Source organism: Bos mutus, chromosome 22, assembly GCF_027580195.1.
Source record: "Bos mutus isolate GX-2022 chromosome 22, NWIPB_WYAK_1.1, whole genome shotgun sequence".
Lineage (NCBI taxonomy): Eukaryota > Metazoa > Chordata > Mammalia > Artiodactyla > Bovidae > Bos > Bos mutus.
This window is the reverse complement of record NC_091638.1, coordinates 7357338-7382964: the sequence shown is the minus strand read 5'-3', so window position 1 is coordinate 7382964 and position 25627 is coordinate 7357338. Positions and strand designations below refer to the sequence as shown.

At 42.1% G+C, this 25627-nt stretch overlaps 1 protein-coding gene across 2 annotated transcripts in view; it reads right to left on the bottom strand.

Annotated features, from left to right (window-relative positions):
- The window catches only part of CNOT10 (CCR4-NOT transcription complex subunit 10), a 58395-nt gene extending 33283 nt beyond the window's left edge, over positions 1–25112 (bottom strand). The window contains exons 1-8 of one of the 2 annotated variants that reach the window (XM_070359290.1): positions 24833–25112; positions 9252–9346; positions 8693–8854; positions 7332–7482; positions 4142–4284; positions 2986–3072; positions 2329–2412; positions 869–986 (exon numbers count right to left, since the gene is read on the bottom strand). In XM_070359290.1, coding sequence (XP_070215391.1) covers positions 869–986; positions 2329–2412; positions 2986–3072; positions 4142–4284; positions 7332–7482; positions 8693–8854; positions 9252–9346; positions 24833–24854 — 862 coding nt within the window. In that variant the 5' untranslated portion in view covers positions 24855–25112. The remainder of the gene's footprint in view (positions 1–868; positions 987–2328; positions 2413–2985; positions 3073–4141; positions 4285–7331; positions 7483–8692; positions 8855–9251; positions 9347–24832) is intronic. The other variant, XM_005898137.3, reaches the window with a different exon arrangement.
- Positions 25113–25627: the final 515 nt, after the last annotated feature.

The window sequence follows — 25627 nt, the reverse complement described above, 5'->3', positions numbered from 1 at the left end:
GCATTTCAGTTTGGGTGTTAGAGGGTCTCTGAGGGGAAATTACGACAATAAAAACATGAAAAGTAAAAATTTAGCAGAATTAGACATGGGTACTCAGAATAAGCAGAGTACCTGAGAGAACTGTAATGGAAAACACTGCCTTTTTCTTTCCTTTATGACTCCACTGAACTGAAGGGGTGAACATGGGGAGGTTTGAGTGTGTTTACATGTGTGTTTTGTGCACTGGTCTAGACAGAATGTCAGATGAAACAAATATTTATTCATCTTTTGCGTTCTGAACTTAGTCCAAAGTATTTTCACTAGTTTAACCTTATTTCTTGAATAAACCGATTTTATTCCTTCTCCATAAAACAGCAATGACATGAACTTAAATGAGAGCTGCAAATTTTACCTTTCATTTTACTATTAATATTAAGCAATTTGTTAAGGCTTTCCAAATAGAGGAAAGAATACATAGCAATAAGTAAATTCCTGATTTATAAAAATATTTTCGATATAATAGTCTAAAAAACATTTCATAGTATCACTGCTTTTATGGGAGAGAAGGGAAAAAGTAAAACCACTGTCATTTCATTTGGGAAATGAGCGCATTCCCAAAGTCCTTATGCCTTGGACACAATTTCTAAGCTGGTATTAAAACCAGAACGACTGAAAGAGTACCCGAGGTGAAAGACAAGGAGCAGAAGTGAGGCATCTTTTAAAATGGAAACAAGTAATGAAAGAAAATTCTAGGAATTTTCTGCAGCAGAAATAAAAAATATTTTCATTTAAAAAATCACTTGGAATAGCAGCCTAGGCGTAGAACAAAAAGCAGCAAGGCACAGAAGGATCAGGAAGAAAACACCAACACGTCACAATTTTCTTTTACCTGTTTTCATGAATCCTGGATGCTCGGCAATGTTTGAACTATTCAACAGTTTCACAGCTTTTCGATAATTGCCTCGTAAGTACTCAAAATTGCTTTTAAGAAACAGGGAAGGTGCAGACTGTAAAGAAAACACAAGTTTCTTACAGTTTGTTCTCACACACCTAATGTGAGATCATAATCACACCACTGCACTGGCATGCGGTTAACAGCAAAACCAAACCACATTAAGTCAAGGTCATGAAAACTACAGTCTCTGGCTTTCCTATTGTTTTCACAATCTAAAACAATGAAACCTGGCAGGCAGCACTTTACAACCTGAATTATTAAATGTCTACCTAAAAAAACACATACAACATACATGAATAAGAATATAGTCTGCAAACTGTCTTCATCTATTATACTATTAACTGAAAGCCAATTTAACAGAACTAGATCCTTCATCTTAATGATTATTATAGACCGGTGATCTCTCTTATCTTCTAGGACACAAATACACCTTCATTAGAACTCAAAGTACAAATAATTAAATGCTTTTCCAAGTAAGGGGAAAAAGGTGTCATTTTATGGATGGAAAAATTTCCTAACAGAATGCCTGTTTTCAACAGTGATTATTTCAACAACAGAATAATCGTGTTTTGGATCACAGACCATCTTTCGCTTCTCCTCAAACTTGCTCCTGAAGTTTTCCCTGATGTGGGTATGACTAACAATGATTTATTTTCCTGTTCATCTTTTCCCTTTGATGATAGCATCCTTTAAGAAAGGGAATCATGTCTTTTCTCCCCGAAAAGACTTGATAATAGCCTCAAGTCTACCCCTCAGGTCTGAAATCCCTTGAAACTGACCCAGTGGCTAATTTGGATCCTGCCTGAGATTTCTAGAGTCAACTTTCCTGAACTTTTCCTACTATAAACTGTATCTCTTTATGACTTCACACTTTTAATTTACAGTTTTCTAAAAGTATCTCTTTACTGTCTTAAGGCTACTTAACAGTGCAGGGTTGGAGCGGAGGGAAAGGAAAGGGTATTTTTAACTCAAAATACTCTAGCACCAATCAAACTGAAGGTACTGTCGAGCCAAAGATCATGTGGAAGGGGCAGGTTTGGGCAACAATCAAATTATTTACCTTTAATAAATGTTTTGGGTATAATCTAAAAAAAATACTACCATATCTAATAACAGTAAATGTTAAGTTAATTGTGATAAACCACTCACAGAATTCTGGACAGCTATATACTAAGGGGGAAACGCTTGTTATAGTTTTAAGTGAGAAAAACACTGTAATAAATTATGGACACAGAATGATCAGTAGCTCAGAACTCAACATAAAGGTTTATATCTGGCAGTACACATACACTACAATAAACGTAAGTTACTTAAAACTGACAAATACCTACAGTGCAAATAAAATTTGGGACATAAAAGCTACTCATTAAAAAAAAAAAAGTCAAGAAACTTACATTCCCCGCTGTATTCATGACAGACTTGATTTCCCTTTTGCATGCCTTCAGGGATTTCATTTGGATATACGCTCTTACTTTATACTGTCAAAAGAAAAACACTAGTATGTAGGAACCGTGGTGGATTTACACATGCTGAAGTTTTACTTTCTAGTTAAGAAAATTAAACCCAATCTATTCACAACACAGTTATACCAGGTACTTGTGAAAGTGGGTTTAAAAAAACTTTTTTTTTATTATTTTTACTGTACTCTTGGAATATACATTAAAAAAAAAAGTTTTCTCTCTTGGAATACACTTTTAAAAACTAAACCATGGTTGATGAAATTTATATCTAAGTTCCAAACAAAAATCTTATCAATCCTTAACTGTATATGGTTAACAATGAATTTTCAAATTCTACAAACTTATTTTTATCATCCAATACGTTCCTGGGCCATTTCTCTCAATTTTCTACAGACAATTAAAAGAAATAATATTGCATTATCATCTTAAGCAAAATATACTTAGATAAATGTGCTTCTAAACTTTAATACTTCAAAACCAATAAACATGCATGCCTTTAATTACTTACTGTTTTCAATGATCACATCCTTCATTATTCATAACTACAAGTAAATATATGTCAGGTACAACTCCTCTTAAACTTTACGCTACCTGATGTATCTTTGACTTTGCAGCTTCTATTAGTGCTCCACTTTCAGCTTTATGATTAGATCCATCTTTGTTGGTATTATTACCAGTCTGTAGGGTAGTAAAACAAAGTTATCTAAGATTAAATATTTTCGACCATAACTGAAATCACTGATTTACAAGTGAGCTAATCTGAATCACCTAGAGAACATTTTCAAAATTCTGAATCCCAGGTCCCATTTGGGTGGGTGACAGGAAACTCTTAAGCTCACAGTTGCGTATAATGATGGGCTAGGTTTAAAAAGCATGGATGTTACTTGGGCAAAACTGATTATCTTCCTAAAACAGAACAGATCATGTCATTCCCTCTTTAAAAACTTTCTCTGTGGGCTTCCCTGTGGTCCAGTGGTGAAGAATCTGCCTTGCAATGCAAGGGACACAAGTTTGATCCCTGGTCTGGGAAGATCCCACATGCCTTGGAGCAACTAAGCCTGCCCACCCCAACTACTGAGCCTGCGTGCTCCAACTACTGAAGCCAACTCATCACAACTACACAAAGCCTGCACGCAGCAATGAAGACCCCCACAGTCTAAAGATAACATAAATCTTTAATAAAAAAAAATAAAAAACTTTCTTTGGGACTTCCTGTGGGTTAAGAATTTGCCTTGCAATGCAAGGGATACCAGTTCTACCCAGAGTCTGGGAAGATCCCACATGCTGTGGGGCAACTAAACCCATGCATCACAAATACTAAAGCCTGTGCTCTGCAACAAGAGCGGCCACCACAATGAGAAGCCCAAGCACTGAAACGAGAGAAAGCCTGTACAAAGCAACTAAGAGCCAGTGCAGCCAAAAAAAAAGTGATAACAAAGCTATCATTAAACAAAAGGCAGAAAGCAAGCAGGCCAGTGGGCACCAGAGGCTGAGGGAAGGAGAGAATGGGGATGATGGCTCACAGGTACAGGGTTTCTTTCTGGAGTGACGGCAATGTTCTGGAATTCAGATAGTGGTAATGGCTGCACAATTATGTGAGTACCCTAAACACCACTGAACCGTACACTTTCAAACGACAGATTCTGTGTATGTGAGTTATATTTCAATAAACCTATTAAAATACTACTTATAACCACAAACACTAAACATACTTTACAGTTTAATTTGATCACCTCAGAGCACTCACCTCATTCTTTCCATTTTTGTTATTGTTTCCCTGTGAAATCATTTTTTCTAGAACAGCAAGAAGATGTAAAGCTTTCTCAGCTTGGTAGGTTAATATATACAGGTCTACGAGCAAAAAACACACTGCTTGGGCAAATTTTTCTTCTGGGGGGAAAAAAAAGAAAAAACAAGAAAAGTCACAATCCAAAATAATATCTCAGACCATTCCCCCCACAGAAAGCTCTAAAAAGCAAAGCCTGAGGCTTTTACCTAAAGGAGTGTTCATTCCCCAGAGCCATGTGTGGAAGCCAAGTGCAGTACCAACTATGCCCTCCTGTTAGGCTTCCCAAGGCCTCGCATATCAGGGATTCTAGTGCCCGAAATTCCTTTGGCAAAGTCTCTACCAAATATCAGTGCTTATAATGAGGAGTATTATGTTAGGTGGAAGGAAACCCTAATTCCAGAGCCTGGTTACTTAATAGATGCACAGCCTCTGCACATCACAGAACTATTCAAACTCAGCTGATCAACCTGAAAAGTGGAGAGAATACTTCACGGCAGGGGGTGGACTAGGTGATCTCTTGTTCCATCTAACTCTAAAAAGGTCTGCGTCTCTAGGAAAATAGACTTCCTTTCTAGGCACTGAGATAGAGAAAATAAACACGGGGATCAGAGACACAAAAGAAACAAGATGCAGACTGGAGTACACCAGAAGCTGAACCAGCCAAGAGGAAGACCCAACGACAAAAAGAACCAGTGCAGGAAGGAGGGGTAAGCTGGTACACGACATGACACCGTTCTCCTTTCCTTCCAGAAGAGAAGACAAACGGAAAGGGTCTAAGAGAAGGCTGCTGGGAAGAGACACAGGCACAGGGAACAAATATATGGACACCGAGGGGAAAAATGCAGGATGGAATGAACTGCGAGCCTGGGACTGACACCTATACACTGCTATGCATAAAACAGAGAACGAATGAGAACCTAGTGTGCAGCATAGGGAACTCCACTCAGCGCTCTGTGGTGACCTACATGGGAAGGCAATCCAAACACGAGGGGATATACGTAGCTGATTCACTCTGCTGTACAGCAGAAGCTAACACAACACTGTAAGGAAGCTAGTTATACTCCAATAAAAATTTACTAAATGCCAAAAAGAAAAGAAGGCTGCTATAATCAAGAACTGAACATTTCAGGGGAAGCCCCTGGCGGTCCAGGGGTGAGGACGCCATGCTTCCAGTGATGGGGCCGGGGTGCGATCCGGGGCCTGACAAGCCTTCCTGATTCCACGCTTGCGCTTACACAGCGGCCACGGTGGAATCCACTTAAGACTAAGCGATGCAGTTGACGTGCCAAGGTCACACGTCTAGAAGGGCTACCCACCTCAGCTGAGAACCCGCCAGTCCTTAGCCAGGCCACAGTGCCGGACGTGTGCTGCTCCCCCGGGCCCCCACTTGCTCCTGTCCCCATGACACCGTCCTCTCACTCCCCGGAACTGCCATCACCGCAGGGCCTCTGCGTACTCTACAACCTCTGGCTCTGATGCTTTCCCGCCCATTGCAGCACTTGCCTCTCCTCTTCACTCAAGTCACTTTCCAAACACTGTCTTATTCCAGGCCTTCCTCAATTACCTTATCTAAAAATGACATCCCCAGTCAATCCTCTTACCCCATCTTAGGGGTAATCCTATCTGCCCAGGATTTAACTACCTCACAATACATATTTGTTGTATTGCTCTCTCTGCCATTAGAAGATAAGCTTAATGAAAGTGAAGACTTGATTGCATTCACTATTATCTTCCGACTCCAAAACAGCATCTGCTCAATAAACTTATATTGTATGAAGAGGCAAGTAATAAAGTAAAAAAAAGTTTCAAAGAAGGAAATGGATCTGAATACTGAGTTGGTGTTTGTGGTTCAGCTGCTAAGTTGTGTTTGACTCTTTGCGACCCCATGGACTGCAGCACGCCAGGCTCTCCTGTTCTTCACTATCTCCTGGAGTTTGCTCAAACTCATGTCCATTTAGTTGGTGATGCCATCCAAACACCTTATCCTCTATCATCGCCTTCTGCTATATTGTGCTCATAGTACAGATGACCACTGTTTCGGAAATTCTAAAAACCAGCTTTAGAGAGAAAACACATCCATGCCATCCTAGAAGTAGAACTGTGATTCCCAGCGTTACAGGGCCAAGGATCTGGTCCCTAGTCACACAGTCTTCCACTCCTGCCTTGTCTGCCCGGCACGGCGTCCTCAGGGCTGAGGGACAGAAGAGTGCCTGGAAAAGGCCTCCCTGGAGCCACAGTGACAGCTGTCCAGCCAGCCGTCAGCACAGGGACCTGGAATCTTCCCAAAGCGGCATCTGTCCTATAGTGACCGTAACAGCAATCAGCGATCTATAAATCAAGAACACACACTAGTGTTTTGAATTTGGAAGAAAGACCTCGTGGAGAACAAGACACCTGAAATCCGCTTGCTCACAGGCTGGAAGCCAACAGCCCTCTCTACGCGTTTCTTAGGTCCAGCTTTGCTGGTGCTTTATTCACGCCCTCTTCTTTCCTTGCCCTTACTTTAACTTTATTGGAGTATAGTTGCTTTCCGACGTTGTGTCAGTTTCTGCTGTTCAGCAAAGTGAATCAGCTATACTTAAACATATACCCCTATTTTTTGGATTTCTGTCCCATTCAGGTCACCGCAGAGCAGTGGTCCTTACTTTTCTTAGCATTCTTATTCGAGGCCGGTAACTGTAAGCTAGTTAACAAAAGGCTAATTGTATTCTATATGATCTACTCTATGATTACCTACAAGAATTTCAATTAGGCAATATATGAAGTAAAATACTACCCTGTCCCCCTCACTTCCAAAACACTCCTTCCTTAATACAGCAGTCAAGAAAGAAAGGATCAGGTACACGAAGGCAGTGTTTAAAGAGCAAAGAAAAAAAAAAAAATCAGTGAATCTTTCCAATCAGAAACAGCATTTCCAACAGTTATCTTCAAAGACTGGGGTGGGGGTAACAGCAGGATATTAAAGAAAAACCTAGATTTATCTAGAAGTGATAGAATTTTTTTTTTTTCTAACCATTAAGATAATCTGACACTGCTTTTTCTTTCTTTAAACACTCATAAAGGATTCTGATTTAGGTTATCTAGACACAAGTATCACAGACCTTTGCAAGTGTGAGGAGATAGGCAAATTTCTTGACAGATGACATACCGAAAGGTTCTATGAACTGATAAAGTTTTTCGCCAACGGATATGGCCTCTGTATACTGCCGCAGATGATACAGGATGACTGCTTGATTGTAATACAACATGCTGTTTTCAACATCATCCAACCCATCCATTTCTTCAACAGCCGAGTGTACCTATAGAACAATCAAAGGAGATTGTGTTCTAACAGTGAGAAAATAAAGAGTAAAGGTGCGAGAATCTAAATGAATAAGCAGGAACGCAGGCCAACATTTTTAATCTAAAATCTCCCACACTGTCAATAGGACCTATAGGTTTTTTTGTAAATTTCTGGCTGTGCTGGGTCTTCACCGTTGCACACAGACCTTCTGCAGTTGCAGAGAGCGGGGCTTACTGCCCAGTCGCAGAGCGGGGGCTTCTCATTGTGGAGCACCGGCTCTAGGGATGCAAGTTCTAGTAGTTGGATCCCTGGTTGATCCTTGGGTCAGGAAGATCCCCTAGAGGGGGAAACGGCAACCTGTTCCTGTATTCGTCCCTGGAAAAGTCCTATGGACAGAGGAGCCTGGTGGGCTACAGTCCATGGGGTCTCAAAGAGTGGGACGCGACTGACTGACTGGGCCCGCAGACACGCTACAGTATGGTGGTTCTCATGAATTTAGCACGGGGGCTCAAAAGCCAAACAGAACTGGGTTCATGTAGCTCTTACTACGTAAAAGCTTTGTGTCTTTGGACAATTTACACAAGTCATCCGTACCTTAGCGTTCAAGTCTATTAAATGAGAAAAAAAATGTAGTAGCTACTTCATCGGGCTGCTGGGAAGAATAAGTGAGATGTCAGACAGAGGTTTTTAGTTACGTAAGGTCTCACTGTGCGGTCAGCACTGAAGGTCTGCCACCAGCCCTCTTCAGTATCAAAAGTCTAACCTTGAGATGCTATTATGACCAGACCAATGACCAAGGCAAGTCACAAACCGTAAATAAGTTGTATCTTCTATTTAAAAGACTAATCATTTCCTGACCCCAAATGCTAAAACAATGACATTATTATTAATAATCAGATCTTTAAGCTATAAGATTATAATCTCAGCAGCTACATTTTTCATATATTTCTATTCTAATTCTTTCTCAAAACTCCAAAGCTCATTCAGATTTTGTTTATTAGCTTATTCTGTTCAAGTTTGAAACGCATCAGAACGTAAAATCACATAGCATACCTTCATTTCCTAGAAAATAAATTGTATACAAATAAAACTAACACAAATGTTGCAGATACATTAGAAATTGTGCTATTAATATCAAATAAAAAGTCACATTAATTTTACTTAACTAATTTAATTTCATAGAGAGCACCACAATACCTTATAATGAAATTCATGTATGGTATTACCTGATTCTTCAGCTGGTTAAGTGTTTGTCTCAAACTATCTGTTGTTGTCTGGTTACTTTTAAAAAACTCAGCTACTGCTGTATTCAATATTATTTTATAATCATCTTTGTTTATATCTTGTAGGCAGGTAAGATGTTGCAGACAGACATCGTAATTTCCAGCCTAAAACAAAAATACACAAACAAAATCACATACCAACTTTAAGAACTTTACATTCATTTCCAAATATATTTCATTCATCTTTATTTAAAAGCTTTTACAAAGATATAATCCCCCTAAATATACTAAAGTCACTAGATGAAATAATAGTCACATCAATTAAAAAACTGTGATATGATTTTGGAAACACAAAAACTTGGCAATGGCTTATTATTATTTATTATTATTCCCATTCCTTTCACGATATTTAAACTCTAAACTTAAAGAAACTTAAACCTAAACCTACTCTCTGAAGCTAACTCTTAAATTAGTACAGAGCAAAGGTCATAAATTCACCGTGAAAATATTCATGCTTGACAGATTCTAAAGATGGAACAGATTAGGAGAAACCGTGTCTTACTGCGAAAGCTTGGAGAGCACTGCTGGACAACTCCTTCTCTCGATCAGTGATCCCAGAGGACGGGCCTGGCCCTTCGTGCTTCTCTGCTCCCTGATCTGCAAACACACAAGTTTGATAGTTCTTTAGAAGTAACAGCTGTCCAGTGAACGCGTCCCGAGTTTTCCTCTTAATTGTCTTCTTCCTCCTGGAGTTGCCAAAGTCAGACCTTTCTCAGCTACAATGAATAATTGGTATTTTTTGTATTTATTTTTATTTTTTGGCCATGCAGCATGTGGGATCTTAGTTCCCAGACCAGGAATTAAACCCTGCCCCCTGCATCAGAAGTGCAGATTCTTAACCACTGAACCATCAGGGAAGTTTGCTAACTAATGTTATACTTGAGGAACGAAGCATTCTTTCAAAAACTTAAAAAATGTCTCCCTTTGCTGTGGAAATCTTTATATAAGGATTATAGCTCTGTCCATTAGGACATCCAGGCTGAGAATATCGTGCTCTCTTCAAAATATCAGACCTGGGACTTCCCTGCCTACCAACGCAGGGGACACATGGGTTCGATCTCTGGTCCAGGAAGAATCCACATGCCACGGGGCAACTAAGCCCGTGGCCACAATTACTGAGTCAGCGCTCTAGAGCCCACCAGCTGCACCTAGACAAAGCCTGCACGCAACAACGAGCACCCAGCACAGCCAGAAAGAAGAAAGAAAAACGAACAACTCCTGTCTTAAAAAAAAGGAACTAGATCTGCCTCCCACCACAGCAATACACCCCAAATCTCACGTATTCAAGAACCTATGCTAGGCGCTAGAGACACGAAGAGTTTATAAGCACATGTGAGATGCCTTCAAGAAGTTTATCATCTAGTTAGAAAGTAGTAACATTTAACAATGAGAAAATGACACTGATAAGAATTCATAGGTAATTACCAAGCAATGAAGGCTTTCATAGGCTTAGAAATCGAAAAGCCAGGATTAATACATTTAAAAAGCTTCCTTAATAGAAGTTTCTGTATATATTATTTCTGCCCTACAATTTACTGTTTTAAAAATTAGTTTTTTATTAAAAAAATTCCCAAATAAATGCAAAAATCTCAGCTAATGCAAGTTTTAAACTACTCAAGGACAACACCTATCGACTGATAAGAATTCATAGGTAATTACCAAGCAATGAAGGCTTTCATAGGCTTAGAAATCGAAAAGCCAGGATTAATACATTTAAAAAGCTTCCTTAATAGAAGTTTCTGTATATATTATTTCTGCCCTACAATTTACTGTTTTAAAAATTAGTTTTTTATTAAAAAAAATTCCCAAATAAATGCAAAAATCTCAGCTAATGCAAGTTTTAAACTACTCAAGGACAACACCTGTCGAGTCTGAGTGTAAATTGGTCAGACCTCCTGGGAAGTAATCACCAATACCTGTCCATGTACAACCTCTTGACCAAACAACCCCACTTCCAGGTATTCACTCTACAAATACACAAAGATGCTCACTGCAGCGCTGTTTATAATAGTGAATGACTAGAAATAAACATCCTTCAGTTAAGAAAACTGCTAAGTAAACTGTGGTATAGAAATACAATGGCACACTAAACAATTGTTAAAAAGTTGAGTCCTGACAATGCCTTGACGTGGAGAAACATCCTCAACATCTTCTTAAATAGAAAAAGCAGACTGCAAACAGTTTTATACAACAGAGCTCCATGTTTTATAAAAATACACAGATATTCTGAATGTATACAGAATAACATTTGGAAGGATTAACATCCAGTTTGTAGTCGTTACCTTCAGGGAATGGGACAGGAGAGAGATATGACTTTCCTTCCTATTGCTCTTAACTGTGAGACCCAGGAGGGCTCTGTCTATGGTGTTTTCCTGGATACAAAACTTTCCGACCCTTCCCCCTCACCCCCCCACCCCCACGTCCTGTCCCATTTCTTGCTTGTAGGAAAAAGCTTCCGACTCCTAGATCTTCCTTAAGTTCAAAGGGCAGATTCAAACAGCAAACAGGGAAGACGGAGCAGTCGAGAAACAGCAGGGCAGGGCCCTGGTTCCTGCTCAAGGAATATATGTATCTCTGAGTTCTTTTGCAGGAACTCTGTCCCTACCCAATGGAGGATGGTAAGTTCAGGCTGAGCACACGATTCTGGTTACCTCAGCACCAGCCTATCAGAGGAAAGCCACAAACCCTGCAGCTCTCAACCCAGGTTTTGCCTACAAAAACTTTTGGCTACAAACTGTTGGGGGAGTTTGGGTTTTTTTAGCACAAGCTACCCATTCTCCGTTCTTGGCACTGCAATAAATCTTTTTCTGCTCCAAACTCTGACATCTTGGTTTGGCCTCACTGTGCCTCAGGCACACAAACTTGCATTTAACAACTGTCTAAATTTTTATAATGATCATTGATCACTTTTTTTAAGTTTTATTTTTAAATGCCTGCCTAGGGACTTTCGGTGTTCCAGTGGCTAAGGCTTCACACTCCCAATCCAGGAGGCTGGGTTTTGGGCCTGGTGGAGGAACTCGATGCCTGGTGGAGGAACTAGACTCCACAAGCTGCAACTAGGGCCCAGTGTAGCCAAATAAACAAAAACAAACATTAAATAAATGTCTGTCTGTCTAAAACTAACGTAAGGTTTAGAAGATAAGGGGTCTAGTGACTGCAGATCTATCAGAGGACACTATGGCGGGGCTGGTGGGGGTGGGTTGCTTCTGGATTTGTGAGAGTTCATTAAACCATAGGTACCCTTATGGCATGAGCATTTTTTGGTGGGGCTGCACAGCTCAGCATGTGGGGTCTTATTTCCCTGACCATGGATCAAACCTGTGCCCCCTGCAGCAGAAGTGTGGAGTCTTAACCACTGGACTACATGGGAAGTCCTGGTATTTTTTGATAATGGCCTAGAAAACTGTTTTCCAGGAGCATGTCAAAGAACCCAGTGTCAAAAGAGCTGATTTTAGGAAGCCCTTAGTTCAGTTCAGTTGCTCAGTCACGTCAGACTCTTCGTAACCCCATGGACTGTAACACACTAGGCTTCCCTGTCCATCACCAACTCCTGGAGCTTGCTCAAACTCATGTCCATCGAGTCGGTGACGCCATCCAACCATCTCATCCTCTATATTCCCCTTCTCCTTCTGACTTCAACCTTTCCCAGCATCACGGTCTTTTCTAATGAGTCAGTTCTTCACATCAGGTGGCCAAAGTATTGGACTTCAGTCTCAGCATTAGTCTTTCCAATGAATATTCAGGACTGATTTCTTTTAGGATTGACTGGTTTGATCTCCTTGCAGTCCAAGGGACTCTCAAGAGTCTTCTCCAACACCACAGTTCAAAAGCATCAATTCTTCGGCATTCTGCTTTCTTTATAGTTTAACTCTCTCACATCCATACATGACTACTGGAAAAATCATAGTTTTGACTATAAAGACCTGTGTCAGTAAAGTAATGTATCTGCTTTGTAATATGCTGTCTAGGTTGGTCATAGCTTTTCTTCCAAGGAGCAAGCGTCTTTTAATTTCATGGCTGCAATCACCATCTGCAGTGATTTTGGAGCCCCCCAAAATAAATCTGTCACTGTTTCCCCATCTATTTGCCATGAAGTGATGGGACTGGATGTCATGATCTTTGTTTTTTGAATATTGAGTTTTAAGCCAGCTTTTTCACTCTCCTCTTTCACTTTCACCAAGAGGCTCTTTAGTTCTTCACTTTCTGCCCTAAGGGTGGTGTCATCTGCATATCTGAGGTTATTGATATTTCTCCCGGCAATCTTGATTCCAGCTTGTGCTTCACTCAATCCAGCATTTTGCATGATATACTCTGCATATAAGTCAAATAAGCAGGGTGACAATATACAGCCTTGACGTACTCCTTTTCCTATTTGGAACCAGTCTGTTGTTCCACAACCAGTTCTAACTGTTGCTTCTTGACCTGTATACAGATCTCAGGAGGCAGGTCAGGCGGTCTGATATTCCCATCTCTCTAAGAATTTTCCACAGTTTGTTGTGATCCACAGAGTCAAAAGCTTTGGCGTAATCAATGAAGCAAAAGTAGATGTTTTTGTGGAATTCTTTTGCTTTTTCGATGATCCAATGGATGTTGGCAATTTGATCTCTGGTTCCTCTGCCTTTTCTAAATCCAGCTTGAACATGTGGAAGTTCTCAGTTCACATACTGTTGAAGCCTGGCATGGAGAATTTTGAGCATTACTTTGCTGGTGTGTGAGATGAGCGTGTGGAAGCCCTGGCCAGGCACATAACAACAGTCAGTAAAGACTCCCAGTTTCCCTATCGTCACAGTACAATGAAAACACGTGTCTTAGAATTAGTCACATTTCCAGTCTGTCTCCCCTTGGCCACCAATCTCTTTGGTTAGAGATGTAACTAAATATCAGCTTCCTTCCCACTTTCCCTATCACAGAACAACTAAGGACTCCCCTGTGGCTTTTTTTAAACAAAATACTTATTTCTGCACTTTAAATATACAAATAAACAATGAATTACATTTAGTGTGAACAGCTCCTTAGATCACTGTGAAACCCCTATCCTTAGACTGAATACTCTTGAGAATCACCACATACTTTAAAACAAAATGCAACTTGTGAACTTATCTAAGACTTAGATCTGCTAACAAAAAAAAAAAGAGGTATTCTGGTATTTGGGTTCAAAGAAGTGTTACTTCTGATAATTAAAGTTACATAAATTAGTATTTCATTTCCACTTTGCATACAGATAGATAAGAACTGAGTCCTAACAGAGAGGAAAAACTAATAGTTTGATGAAGAGAGCTCACTGGTTTGAGAAGACTCTGTCAAACAGCTTTTTCATTAAAAAGCTAGTAACAGTGAGTTTCTGTTAAGTCAACTGCTTACACAATACACCTGCCTGGCAAAACTTTCAAGTGCCCAATTACAGGAAAAACCAATTTCTTTAAAATGTGTAAAACTAAGGACACAGGATTTCAGGATCCCCAAAAAGCAAAGTATGAGTTTAGATTGAGATGGAACCTCAACTCTAGGTAGAGTCAACATATTAACAATGAGCATAGATATTAATACTTAAAAAAATTCTTATAGGAAACCTGACGTATCTCCCCTCATACAGAAGTACACTAAACTGAAACCAAATACCCCAAATTCTTAGTTTGCCGTCAAGTTATCTCCACAGCTTCTTCTAAAAATACAGCCTCCCGACATTAGATGACATTCTTTAACAGGGCTTCTGGGTCCTAATGTCATTTATAAATTGTGATTTATAAATACAGGGCAGAGGGAAACACAAGACAACTCACCAAGTCACTGAAGAGTTAAGCTTCTACTTTCCACTAGAACAGATTGGTTCATGTGGCCACTGCTATCATTATCCTCTAGAAACTGTGGTGGTGATGGTGGTTTAGTCACGTCAGTCGTGTCCAACTCTGCGACCCCATGGACTGTAGCCCACAAGTCCACCAGGCTCCTCTGTCCATGGGCTTCTCCAGGCAAGAACACTGGAGTGGGTGGCTGTTTCCTCCTCTAAGGTATCTTTCCCACCCAGGGATCAAACTCAGGTCTCCTGCACTATAGGCAGGAGACTGAGCCACCAGGGAAGCCCCTGCTGCTGCTGCTACTGCTAAGTCGTTTCAGTCGTGTCCAACTCTGTGCGACCCCATAGACGGCAGCCTACCAGGCTCCCCCTTCCCTGGGATTCTCCAGGCAAGAACACTGGAGTGGGTTGCCATTACCTTCTCCAATGCATGAAAGTGAAAAGTGAAAGTAAATCTAAAATCCTCTAAATAAGGACAGAAGCACGTTGATAAGCTAGACTCTAAGGCTGACAAAAGACTCTGAAACAGACATTTTAGAGATCTGAGCTCATAAACAGCCTCTTACATGTTGCTGCTACTGCTGCTAAGTCGCTTCAGTCGTGTCCAACTCTGTGTGACCCTAGAGATGGCAGCCCACCAGGGTTCCCCGTCCCTGGGATTCTCCAGGCAAGAACACTGGAGTGGGTTGCCATTTCCTTCTCCAGTGCATGAAAGTGAAAAGTGAAAGTGAAGTCGCTCAGTCGTGTCCGACTCTTAGCGACCCCATGGACTGAAGCCTACCAGGCTCCTCTGTCCATGGATTTTCCAGGCAAGAGTACTGGAGTGGGGTGCCATTGCCTTCTCCGTCTTACATGTTAACCAGCCATTATTCTACTTACATTCTTTTACTTCAAGATAAAACTTAAGGGAAAAAAATATTACTTCAATGAGATTATTATTTTTATTTTCCTTATCTTTATGCACTTTTCAAGTTTTCTCCAAGGAATAGTCTCTAAAACATTCATTTTGGAGGTAACTGACTTCTTACCAGAAAGAGTCTGCACATAATTCCACAATGTGTCTTTATTTGTCCAGAAATAGTCTCCGTTGCCAACTGAAAGAGTATATGACCGTTCATCCATAAGCTTGACCTTCCTTCTACTCTGGCCTAATGAACAGGGCTGACCATGGAGGCGTACAGAGCTCTTTGGCACACAAACCTTGACGTTTTTTAAGCCAACAGGCTTCATTTCTAACCAAACAATTAGGTTTAAACTAAGTAGAAAAGAAACACACCACTTTCCCCAAACTGAAAAAAGTCAGTTAACTGAAAGCCCAGACAGATTCCAGTACAGAATGTTAACAATTCAAATCTGATTGGAGGAGGATCTGCCATACAAGTTACACTTTTCCAAATAGAGCTCCGATGAGGTTCAAGGAAAGAAAATTTTCCCCCAGGACAAAAGAAATGAAGGCCTAATGAAGTCTGCTGCTATACTTGCAAAACAATGTTGATGCCTTTGTGAAGGAAAATTTTAAATAAGAAAGATGCCATTTCAAAGAAAAATAATTCAGGTTTACTAAAGCCACCATCCAGCCAAGGTTCACAAACCTCACATGCGGTTTTCTATCACTGGCCCAAGTACACCTGTCTTAGCGAAGTCCTACAGACGATGGCTGCTTTCTCCACACCTCAGAGGAGTACCATGTGCCCAGCAAGGCTACAGACTTGAACACAGAAGAGATACAGAACAGAAAAGCAAGCACCAGGAATATCAGCACACTCTGGGGAAGACAGGCAAAGCAGAACACTACCAGCGCAGATAAGCATTTTTATTTTCATACCTGAGAGTAGTTTGGGGGCATAGATTTACTATAGTTTTCAGATATTAATACTTATTAACTTATGAGCTCAGAAAGCTGAGATTTTTCCTCAAACTTTTACATTCAACTTAGATATCTTACTCTATTTGGAGTTTTCATTTTAAAGGGCTGTGATGAATGTTTGATTTCACTTACACTTTCAAACATAAAATTTTAACCACTTTAAATAATTTAATATAACCCATTTTAGCAACAATCTTTGACTTAAAAATACAAAATTTCCGAAGAACTCAAATAGCTTATAAATCTAAAAAATTAAGCTTATGAGAACAGTGACTCTTTAATTACGTGCATGCAATAATATAAAGGCTTCAATTTACAATCACAACTCTAAGTCAATTATTTACTCAATTATACATTTTAAGTTGGAATTATAAGACTAAATTCTTAAATCTTAAAAACACTTAAAATATCCTATGTAGGTCACTTAAAGATAATTTATGTACAGACTCCATTAACTACACTTTGATTAAAAAATAAAAAGGTTTAAAAAACAAAACCCAGATTCCTTATTGGACCTTGAAAAAAGCAAATGGCAAGATAGTATTGCACAGTTTATTTCTTCTTTGGCATACACATATATACGGTTCTCCCTGGAGGCTCAGGTGGTAAACAATCTGCCTGCAATGTGGGAGACTGGGGTTCAACCCCTGGGTGGGGAAGATCTCCTGGAGAAGGGATGACAACCCACTCCAGTATTCTTGCCTGGAGAATTCCATGGACAGAGGAGCCTGGAGGGCTACAGTCCATGGGGTCGCAAAGAGTCGGATACGTGTGTGTGTGTGTGTGTGTGTGTATGAATATATATTTGATGGTCTGGAAGAACACACAAACTCAGTTACCTGGAGAGTGAGACTGTGCAGAAGTGATAGAGGACTTCATGTTTTTTACCTTACATACTTAATAACAATCAAAACGTTGGGGGTGTTTTAAATAAAATAAAAGTAGCCTTGGCTTAAAGTTCTCTCATTTTGTTCTTCCTACCATTTAAAAAAAAAACCCGTTACTGGAGTATAGCTGCTTTACAACATTGTGTTAGTTTCTACTGCACAGCAACGTGAACCAGTTGTATGTATACATATATCCCCTCGTTTTGGACTGCCTTCCCATGGAGGTCACCACAGAGCACCGAGCGGAGTCCCCACGCTGCACACTAGGTCTCGCGAGTCCTCTACTTTATGCATAGTATCAGTAGTGATACATGTCAACCCCAGTCTCCCAGCTCCTCCCACATTCCTCCTTTCCCCTTGGTGTCCATGTATTGGTTCTCTATGTCTGTGTGTCTATTTCTACTTCGCAAATAAAATCGTCTATACCAATTTTTTCAGATTGCACGTGTATGCATTAATACATATTTGTCTTTTTCCTTCTGACCTACTTCACTCTATACACGGTCACCAGGTCCATTCATGTCTTCTTGCCATTTTTACAGTCATCCTGGCTCAAGATTTCAAAGCCAAAAAAAAAAAAAAAAGATTTCAAAGCCATCTTTAAATACTCTTCTCCTGACTTCCTATTACTCATCTGGTCGTCTTTCCCTTTTTCACGTAATCAGCACACACACACCTCACCTCAGCTGATCGTCACAAGCTATAACCAGGTGAGGTAAATAAATCAGGAAACTATTAGGAATAAACTAAAAGACTATTAGGACCCCCATTTTACAAATGAAGAAACAGGCTCAGTTTAGAGCCTTTTTCAAAGAGCAAGGCTTCATGCTCACCAACTAGTCCGAGTCATCCACAAGTTCTGCCAATTTCACTCCTTCAAAGATTCTCACACGTGCCCCTCTTCTCCATCAACCCCTACCCTAAAGTAATACTAGTCGGCATTTTTAAAAACCAGGGCCTACGCTGAGCCCATTTAATCCCTTTCCAAAACTGTGAGGTAGATATAATCATTCTCTTTCTCCACAGAGGAAAACTGAGGCTTAAAAAAAATGGTTTCTTAAAAAAAATCTGCCCAAGGTCACACAAATAACAAGTAGCACAAGCAGGATGAACCTAGGCTGTCTGACTTCACACCCCAGGCTCCTAACTCTTCATCACTTACCTGGCTCACTTAAAACAAGAACTCATGGACTAGTGGCTAAGACTTCGAGCTCTCAAGGCAGGGTGCCCGGGTTCTCTTCCTAGTCGGAACTAGATCTCTCACGCTGCCACTACAAGGTCCTGGATGCCCCTGCCGAAATCTCTAAGGCTCCTCTTTAGTTAGAAAGAAATCCCACCTTCTTCCATGGCCTGTACAAGGCTGGAAGAAGCTGGCCTCTGCCACAACTCTAACCGCCTCTTGCTATGCTTCCTCTGCTGACTAGGCTATGAACACGCTGAGTGCTTTGATACACCAGCTATTGGTCTAGGAGCTGGAGGTAGCACACTACTAAACAGACAAACGTGCCTGACCTCACGGTGCTTAGGCTCCAGGGGTCTTCCTGCTGTCCAAGGGGTCTGCACAGTGGATACTCCTCCCACCTGTATCCTTCTTCCCCCATTCGGCCCGCTGGCTCTTTATCGTCAGGGTCTTGTTCAAATGTCGTCTCTAACAGAGCCCTTCCTCCTCTCATCAATCCACTCAAAGTAGGATCCCTGCTCTCAGTTATCCTTTACCCTCTTATTTTCTCTTCACATTTCTTTTGGTGGGGGGGGGCACACCATGCATCATGTGAGATCTTAGTTCCCTGGCCAGGGATGGAACCCACGCTCCCTGTAGAGGAAGTGTGGATTCTTAACCACTGAATCCCTAGGAGAGTCCCTCTTCACAATTTATCACAGCTTGAAATCCTAATTATTTCTTACATTGTTCACATATTTATCTGCCTTTCATGTATATTACAAGCTCCATGAGGACAGACACTTTGCAGCGCCTGGCAGGGTAGGCTAAACTGCTGAATATTACTGAATAAATTAATCCACAACATTAGCTGGTTTCAGTCTCTGGGCTTCCAGTTTTATTTAACTCTATCCTTACCTACTTAATACAAAGTCAACCTGGTTATCCAGGCAGGAAGTTTCCTACAGTGTGGGCTATAAGCCAACACCAATCAAAGCAACAATCACTCTAAACCCTATTTTTCTGTGACACACATTAATAGCTCTTCCCAAGTGGGAGTGTCACTATTACAGGGCTGTCTCTAACAGACTGAAGAGCAGACCGTCAAAAGCGGGGGCTGTGTCACATCCATTTCTTCAACATCAAAGGCAGGGCTTGGCACTCAATTCTGGCAAACCAAAGAATGATTAAGTAGAAGAATAACGGAGGTAAGACTTGAAACCTAGATAGATTTCAGAGCTAAAAGGTCATTCCAGGCAAGGGCACTGATATGGACAAGCAGGAATGGTAAAGCTGGGGGAGAGACAATGTCGTAAATTGAGAAGGAATATGCTGGTCACCTTTCCCTTCACGGATAGCAGCCTTATTGTAGTGAAGGGGCTCTGCAACTCAATGAAGTTATGAGCCATGCCATGCAGGGCCCAAAGATGATGGCTCACAGTGAAGAGTTCTGACAAAACGTGGTCCACTGAAGGAGGAAATGGCAACCCACTCCAGTATTCCTGCCTGGAGAACCCATGGACATGAGTATCCGTATGAAAGGCAAAAAGATATGACACTGGAAGGTGAGCCCCCAGGTTGGAAGGTGTCTCATATGCTACTTGGGAAGCTGCTACTGCTGCTAAGTCGCTTCAGTCGTGTCCGACTCTGTGTGACCCCAGAGACGGCAGCCCACCAGGCCCCGCCGTCCCTGGGATTCTCCAGGCAAGAACACTGGAGTGGGTTGCCATTTCCTTCTTCAATGCAGGAAAGTGAAAAGTGAAAGTGAAGTCGCTCAGTCGTGTCCGACTCTTAGCGACCCCATGGACTGCAGCCTTCCAGGCTCCTCCATCCATGGGATTTTCCAGGCAAGAGTACTGGAGTGGGGTGCCACTGCCTTCTCCGAGCAGAGGGCAATTACCAATAGCTCCAGAAAGAATGAAGTGGCTGGGCCAACATGGGAACAACACTCAGCTATGGATGCGTGTGGTTGTAAAGTCTGATGCTGTAGAGAACGATACTGCATAGGAACCCAGAATGTTAGGTCCATTAATCAAGATAAATTAGGCGTGGTCAAGCAGGAGATGGCAAGAGTGAACATCAACATCTTAGGAATAAGTGAACTAAAATGGAGGGGAATGGGTGAATTTAATTCAGATGACCATCTACCACTGTGGGCAAGAATCCCTTAGAAGAAACTGAGTAGCCCTCATGGTCAACAAGAGTCCAAAATGCATTACTTGGGTGCAGTCTCAAAAACAATGAAATAATCTCGGTTCGATTCCAAGGCAAACCATTCAACATCATAGTAATTCAAGTCTATTCCCCAACCATTGATGTTGAAGAAGCTGAAGCTGACCAGTTCTATGAAGACCTATGGGCCTCCCTAGTGGCTCAGATGGTAAAGAATCTGCCTGCAACGCAGGAGACCCAGGACTGATTCCTGGGTTAGGAAGATCCCCTGAAGAAGGGAATGGCTACCCACTCCAGTATTCTTGCCAAGAGAATTCCAAGGACAGAGGAGCTTCTAGAACGAACACCAAAAAAAAAGACGTCCTTTTCATCATAGGGGATTGGCATGCAAAAGTAGGAAGTCCAGACAAACCCAGAATAACAGGCAAGTTTGGCCACAGAGTAAAAATGAAGGAGGGCAAAGGCTAACAGAGTTTTGTCAAGAGAACATGCTGGTCATATCAAATACCCTTTTCCCACAACCCAAGAGAAGACTCTACACGTGGACATCACCAGATGATCAATACCGAAATCAGACTGATTATGTTCTTTGCAGCCAAAGATGCAGACTCTGTAAACAGTCAGCAAAAACAAGACTTGGGGCTGCATGTAGTTCAGATCATGAGCTCCTTATTGCAAAATTCAGGCTTAAACTGAAGAGAGTAGATAAAACCACTAGGCCTTTCATGTATGACCTAAATCAAATCCCTTATACAGTGGAGGTAATGAACAGATTCAAGGGATTAGATCTGGAGTGCCTGAAGAATTATGGACAGAGGTTTTTAACACTGTACAGGAGGCAGTGAACAAAACCATCCCAAAGAAAAACAAATGCAATAAGGCAAAGTGGCTGTCTGAGGAGGCTTTCCAAATAGCTGAGGAAAGAAAAGAAATGAAAGGCAAGGGACAAAGGGAAAGCTATACCCAACTGAATGCAGAGTTCCAGAGAACAGCAAGGAGGGACCAGAAGGCCTTCTTAAGCGACCAATGCAAAGAAATAGAGGGAAACAATAGAATGGGAAAGACTAGAGATCTCTTCAAGAAAATCAGAGATATCAAGGGAACATTTCATCCAAGGATGGACACAATAAAGGACAGAAATGGTATGGACCTAACAGAAGCAGAAGAGATTAAGAGGTGGCAAGAATACACAGAAGAACTGTACAAAAAAGGTCATGATGACTAAGATAACCACAGTGGTGTGGTCACTCAACTAGAGCCAGACATCCTGGAATGTGAAGTCACGTGGGCCTTAGGAAGGAAGCATCACTACGAACAAAGCTAGTGGAGGTGATGGAATTCCAGCTGAGCTATTTCAAATCCTGAAAGATGATGCTGTTAAAGTGCTATAGTCAATATGTCATCAAATTTGGAAAACTCAGTAGTGGCTACAGGACTGGAAGAGGTCAGTTTTCATTCCAATCCCAAAGAAAGGCAACACCAAAGAATGTTCCAACTACTGTACAATTGCACTCATTTCACATGTTAGCAAGGTAATACTCAAAATCCTTCAAGCTAGGCTTCAACAGCACCTGAACTGAGAACTGCCAGATGTACAAGCTGGGTTTCAAAGGGGCAGAGGAACCAGAGATGGAACTGTCAATGTTCTTTGGAACATGGAAGAAGCAAGGGAGTTCCAGAAAAACTGCTTCAGTAAAGCCTTTGACTGTGTGGATCACAACAAATTGTGGAAAATTCTTAAAGAGATGGGATTACCAGACCACCTTAACTGTCTCCTGAGAAACTTGTATGTGGCTAAAAAGCAACACTTAGAACTGGACGTGGAACAACTGACATGCAAAATTAGGAAAGGAGTACAAGAAGGCTGTATATTGTCACCCTGGTTATTTAACTTCTATGCAAAGCTCATCGTGTGAAATGCCAGGCTGGATGAAATAACAAGCTGGAATCAAGACTGCTGGAAGTATCAACAACCTCAGATACACAGATGATACCACTCTAATAGCAGGAAGCAAAGAGGAAAGAAAGAGCCTCCTGATGAGGGTGAAAGAGGAGAGTGAAAAAGCTGGCCTGAAATTCAACATTCGAAAAACTAAGATCATGGCATCTGGTCCCATCACTTCATGGCAAATAGAAGGGGAAAAAGTGGAAGCAGTGATAGACTGCCATGTATAGTCAAAGCTACGGTTTTTCCAGTAGTCATGGTTTTTCTAGTAAGGATGTGAGAGTTGGACCATAAAGAAGGCTGAGTACTTCAGAATTCATGCTTTCAAACTGTGGTGCTGGAGAAGACTCTTGAGAGCCCCCTGGACTGCAAAGAATTCAAACCAGTCAATCCTAAAGGAAATCAAGCCTGAATATTCATTGGCAAATAAATATATATATATTTATTAGTATATAATAATTGTTGCTGAAACTCCAATACTTTGGCCACCTGATGTGAAGAGTGAACTCACTGGAAAAGATTCTGATGCTGGGAAGGATTGAAGGCAAGAGGAGAAGGGGCCTGCAGAAAATGAAACGGTTAGACAGCATTATGGAGTCAATGGACAAGAATTTTAGCAAACTCTGGGAGAGAGTGGAGGACAGAGGAGCCTGGCAGGCTACCGTCCATGGAATCACAAAGAGTAGGATATGACTTAGCACCTAAACAACAACAACATGCTGGTCCCCTTGGTTCACACTTGGACTGCTGCTGCTGCTAAGTCGCTTCAGTCGTGTCCGACTCAGTGTGACCCATAGATGGCAGCCCATCAGGCTCCCCCGTTCCTGGGATCCTCCAGGCAAGAACACTGGAGTGGGTTGCCATTTCCTTCTCCAATGCATGAAAGTGAAAAGTGAAAGTGAAGTTGCTCAGTCGTGTCTGGCTCTGAGTGACCCCACGGACTGCAGCCCACCAGGCCCCTCCATCCATGGGATTTTCCAGGCAAGAGTACTGGAGTGGGGTGCCATCGCCTTCTCCGTCAGACTTGGACAGGCCAAGCTTATTCACTGCGTGGAACTTTCTCTCAACCCACCCCTCCCCATTCCATGAGGCTCACTCCATTTCATTGGGCTCAACCATCACCTCACGAAACGCTTTTCCTGATCAGCCTACCTAAAATTCTCTAGCACGCTCTAAATGCTTAGCCCTGCTTTCTAGATCTTTTCTCTTGTTTTTCTTAGATTACTGAAGAGATGTTCTAATGATTTTACTTATCTGTACCTGTATTACGATTGGCACGGTCCCCTGAAGTAGGAAATGGCAACGCCATCCACTATTCTTGCCTGGAAAATTTCATAGACAGAGGAGCCTGACGGGCTACAGTCCATGGGGTTGAAAAGAGCAACTGAGCACACACGCATGTATCAGGATTGGCTCACTTTAATATCAAATCCAGTTTGTCAATTATTGAGATCAGGATCTAATTAAAAAATCCTGGAGCACATTTTCTTTTCCCTCTTAAAAAATATATAAATTTTATTGTAAAAAGTCTGTGTTGACCACTTCTAAAACCCGTAATTTAAGCGCCTTCCAACAAAACGTGGATGGATGCCACAGAGAACATTATTTTCTTACAGGAAACAGGTATCAAGACCGTCCCAGAGGTAGGCAGGAAAGAATTTTATATTCCTCAAATAGAGAAGAGTCTAGGAATGGAATAGTAATCCATAAAGAAAACCGTTGAGATTAATCTTGATGAACTAGAGGGAAAAAGGTTCTAAATAACAAGGCACTAGAGAGAGCAGACCGAAGTGAGACACGATAACGTTATGTCTATTTCAATAAGTGGTTTCGACAAAGTTAATTACACAGGACGTCGCTGACCACAGGCAGGCTGGTGTGGCCGAAGTCACCCAGTTAAGTGCCGTAGCCTGAGCCACAGGCATCACGGCACTGCGTCTCCGGGGTGAACTTTCCTTGCTCTGCCTTCCCCAGTGGGAAGTCGAAAAGTCTGTGAAACGGCCATCTAGACTCATGCTTTTTAAACCAAAGAAATTCCGAAGAGCAAGGCAAAGGCGAACAGAAGCGGCTTCGTGTTGCACTTGGTAAGAAACTACTGGACCTGGGGCCCAAAGACTCACATTAGCGGCGGCCGAAGGAGGGTCTACGGGAGAGAAATGCACGCCCCAAAGAGAGCAGCCACGAAGTCCCCAACTGGGGCCCCGCGGCAGCAGCGCAGGGTCTGCCCGCTCCCGCCGCTCCAGCGCGCGGGCACCTCACCTGCCGGCTTGTCTGCAGCCATCTTCCCGCCTCGGCTCGGATTCTTCCCTGCAGGTGGCGTGGCCTCCACTCCAGCTGCCCAGCTGGCTGCTGTCCTGGACGTCGGAGGACGAGCCTGCGCCCACCCCGGTTCCGGGCCCCTGGGTTCCGGCCTGGGGAGTGGGCAGTCGGCGGGCTAAGGAAGTGACGAAGGCTAGTTCGCGTCGTCTAGCAACAGCACCAGCAGCGTCCCCTGCCCGGGCGGCGCCACTGCCTCCACTTATGCGCGGCTTCCGCCCCGCGGAGTCCCCTGACACACTACTTCCGGGCGCCGAGGCCAGCGTGGGAACTGCGCCTGGCCCCGCCCTACGCCAGCGTCCTCGGTGCCCCGCCCCGCGCGTGCGCGCGCACTCGCTCGTTTGCGCGTGTGCTGGCCGGGCTGGGCTGTATGGGGTCCCTTGTGCTTACACTGATAACAGTTGGTAACAATTGATGAATATTGGAATTCTTGTCCCTTATTTCACGTGAAACCACAACTACACCTCATATCTATGTGTTAAGCATTGAGCCTTGCACTTGGCTTGTACACCTGTAATAATTTCTCACAGCTTTGTGAGAAAGCCCAGTTGCGGGTCCGTGTTTGAAAGCAAAATAAAACATTTTATTTTAGAAGTTTTAAATTTACAGAAAAATTGCAGATGATACTTGGAGCTCTTGCGTACTCCTCACCTAGTTGCCCTTGTTGTGAGCATCTTGAATAATTATTCAAGACGTACCCTACTGAGGCACGTCTGTCACATATGAGAAACCACCTCG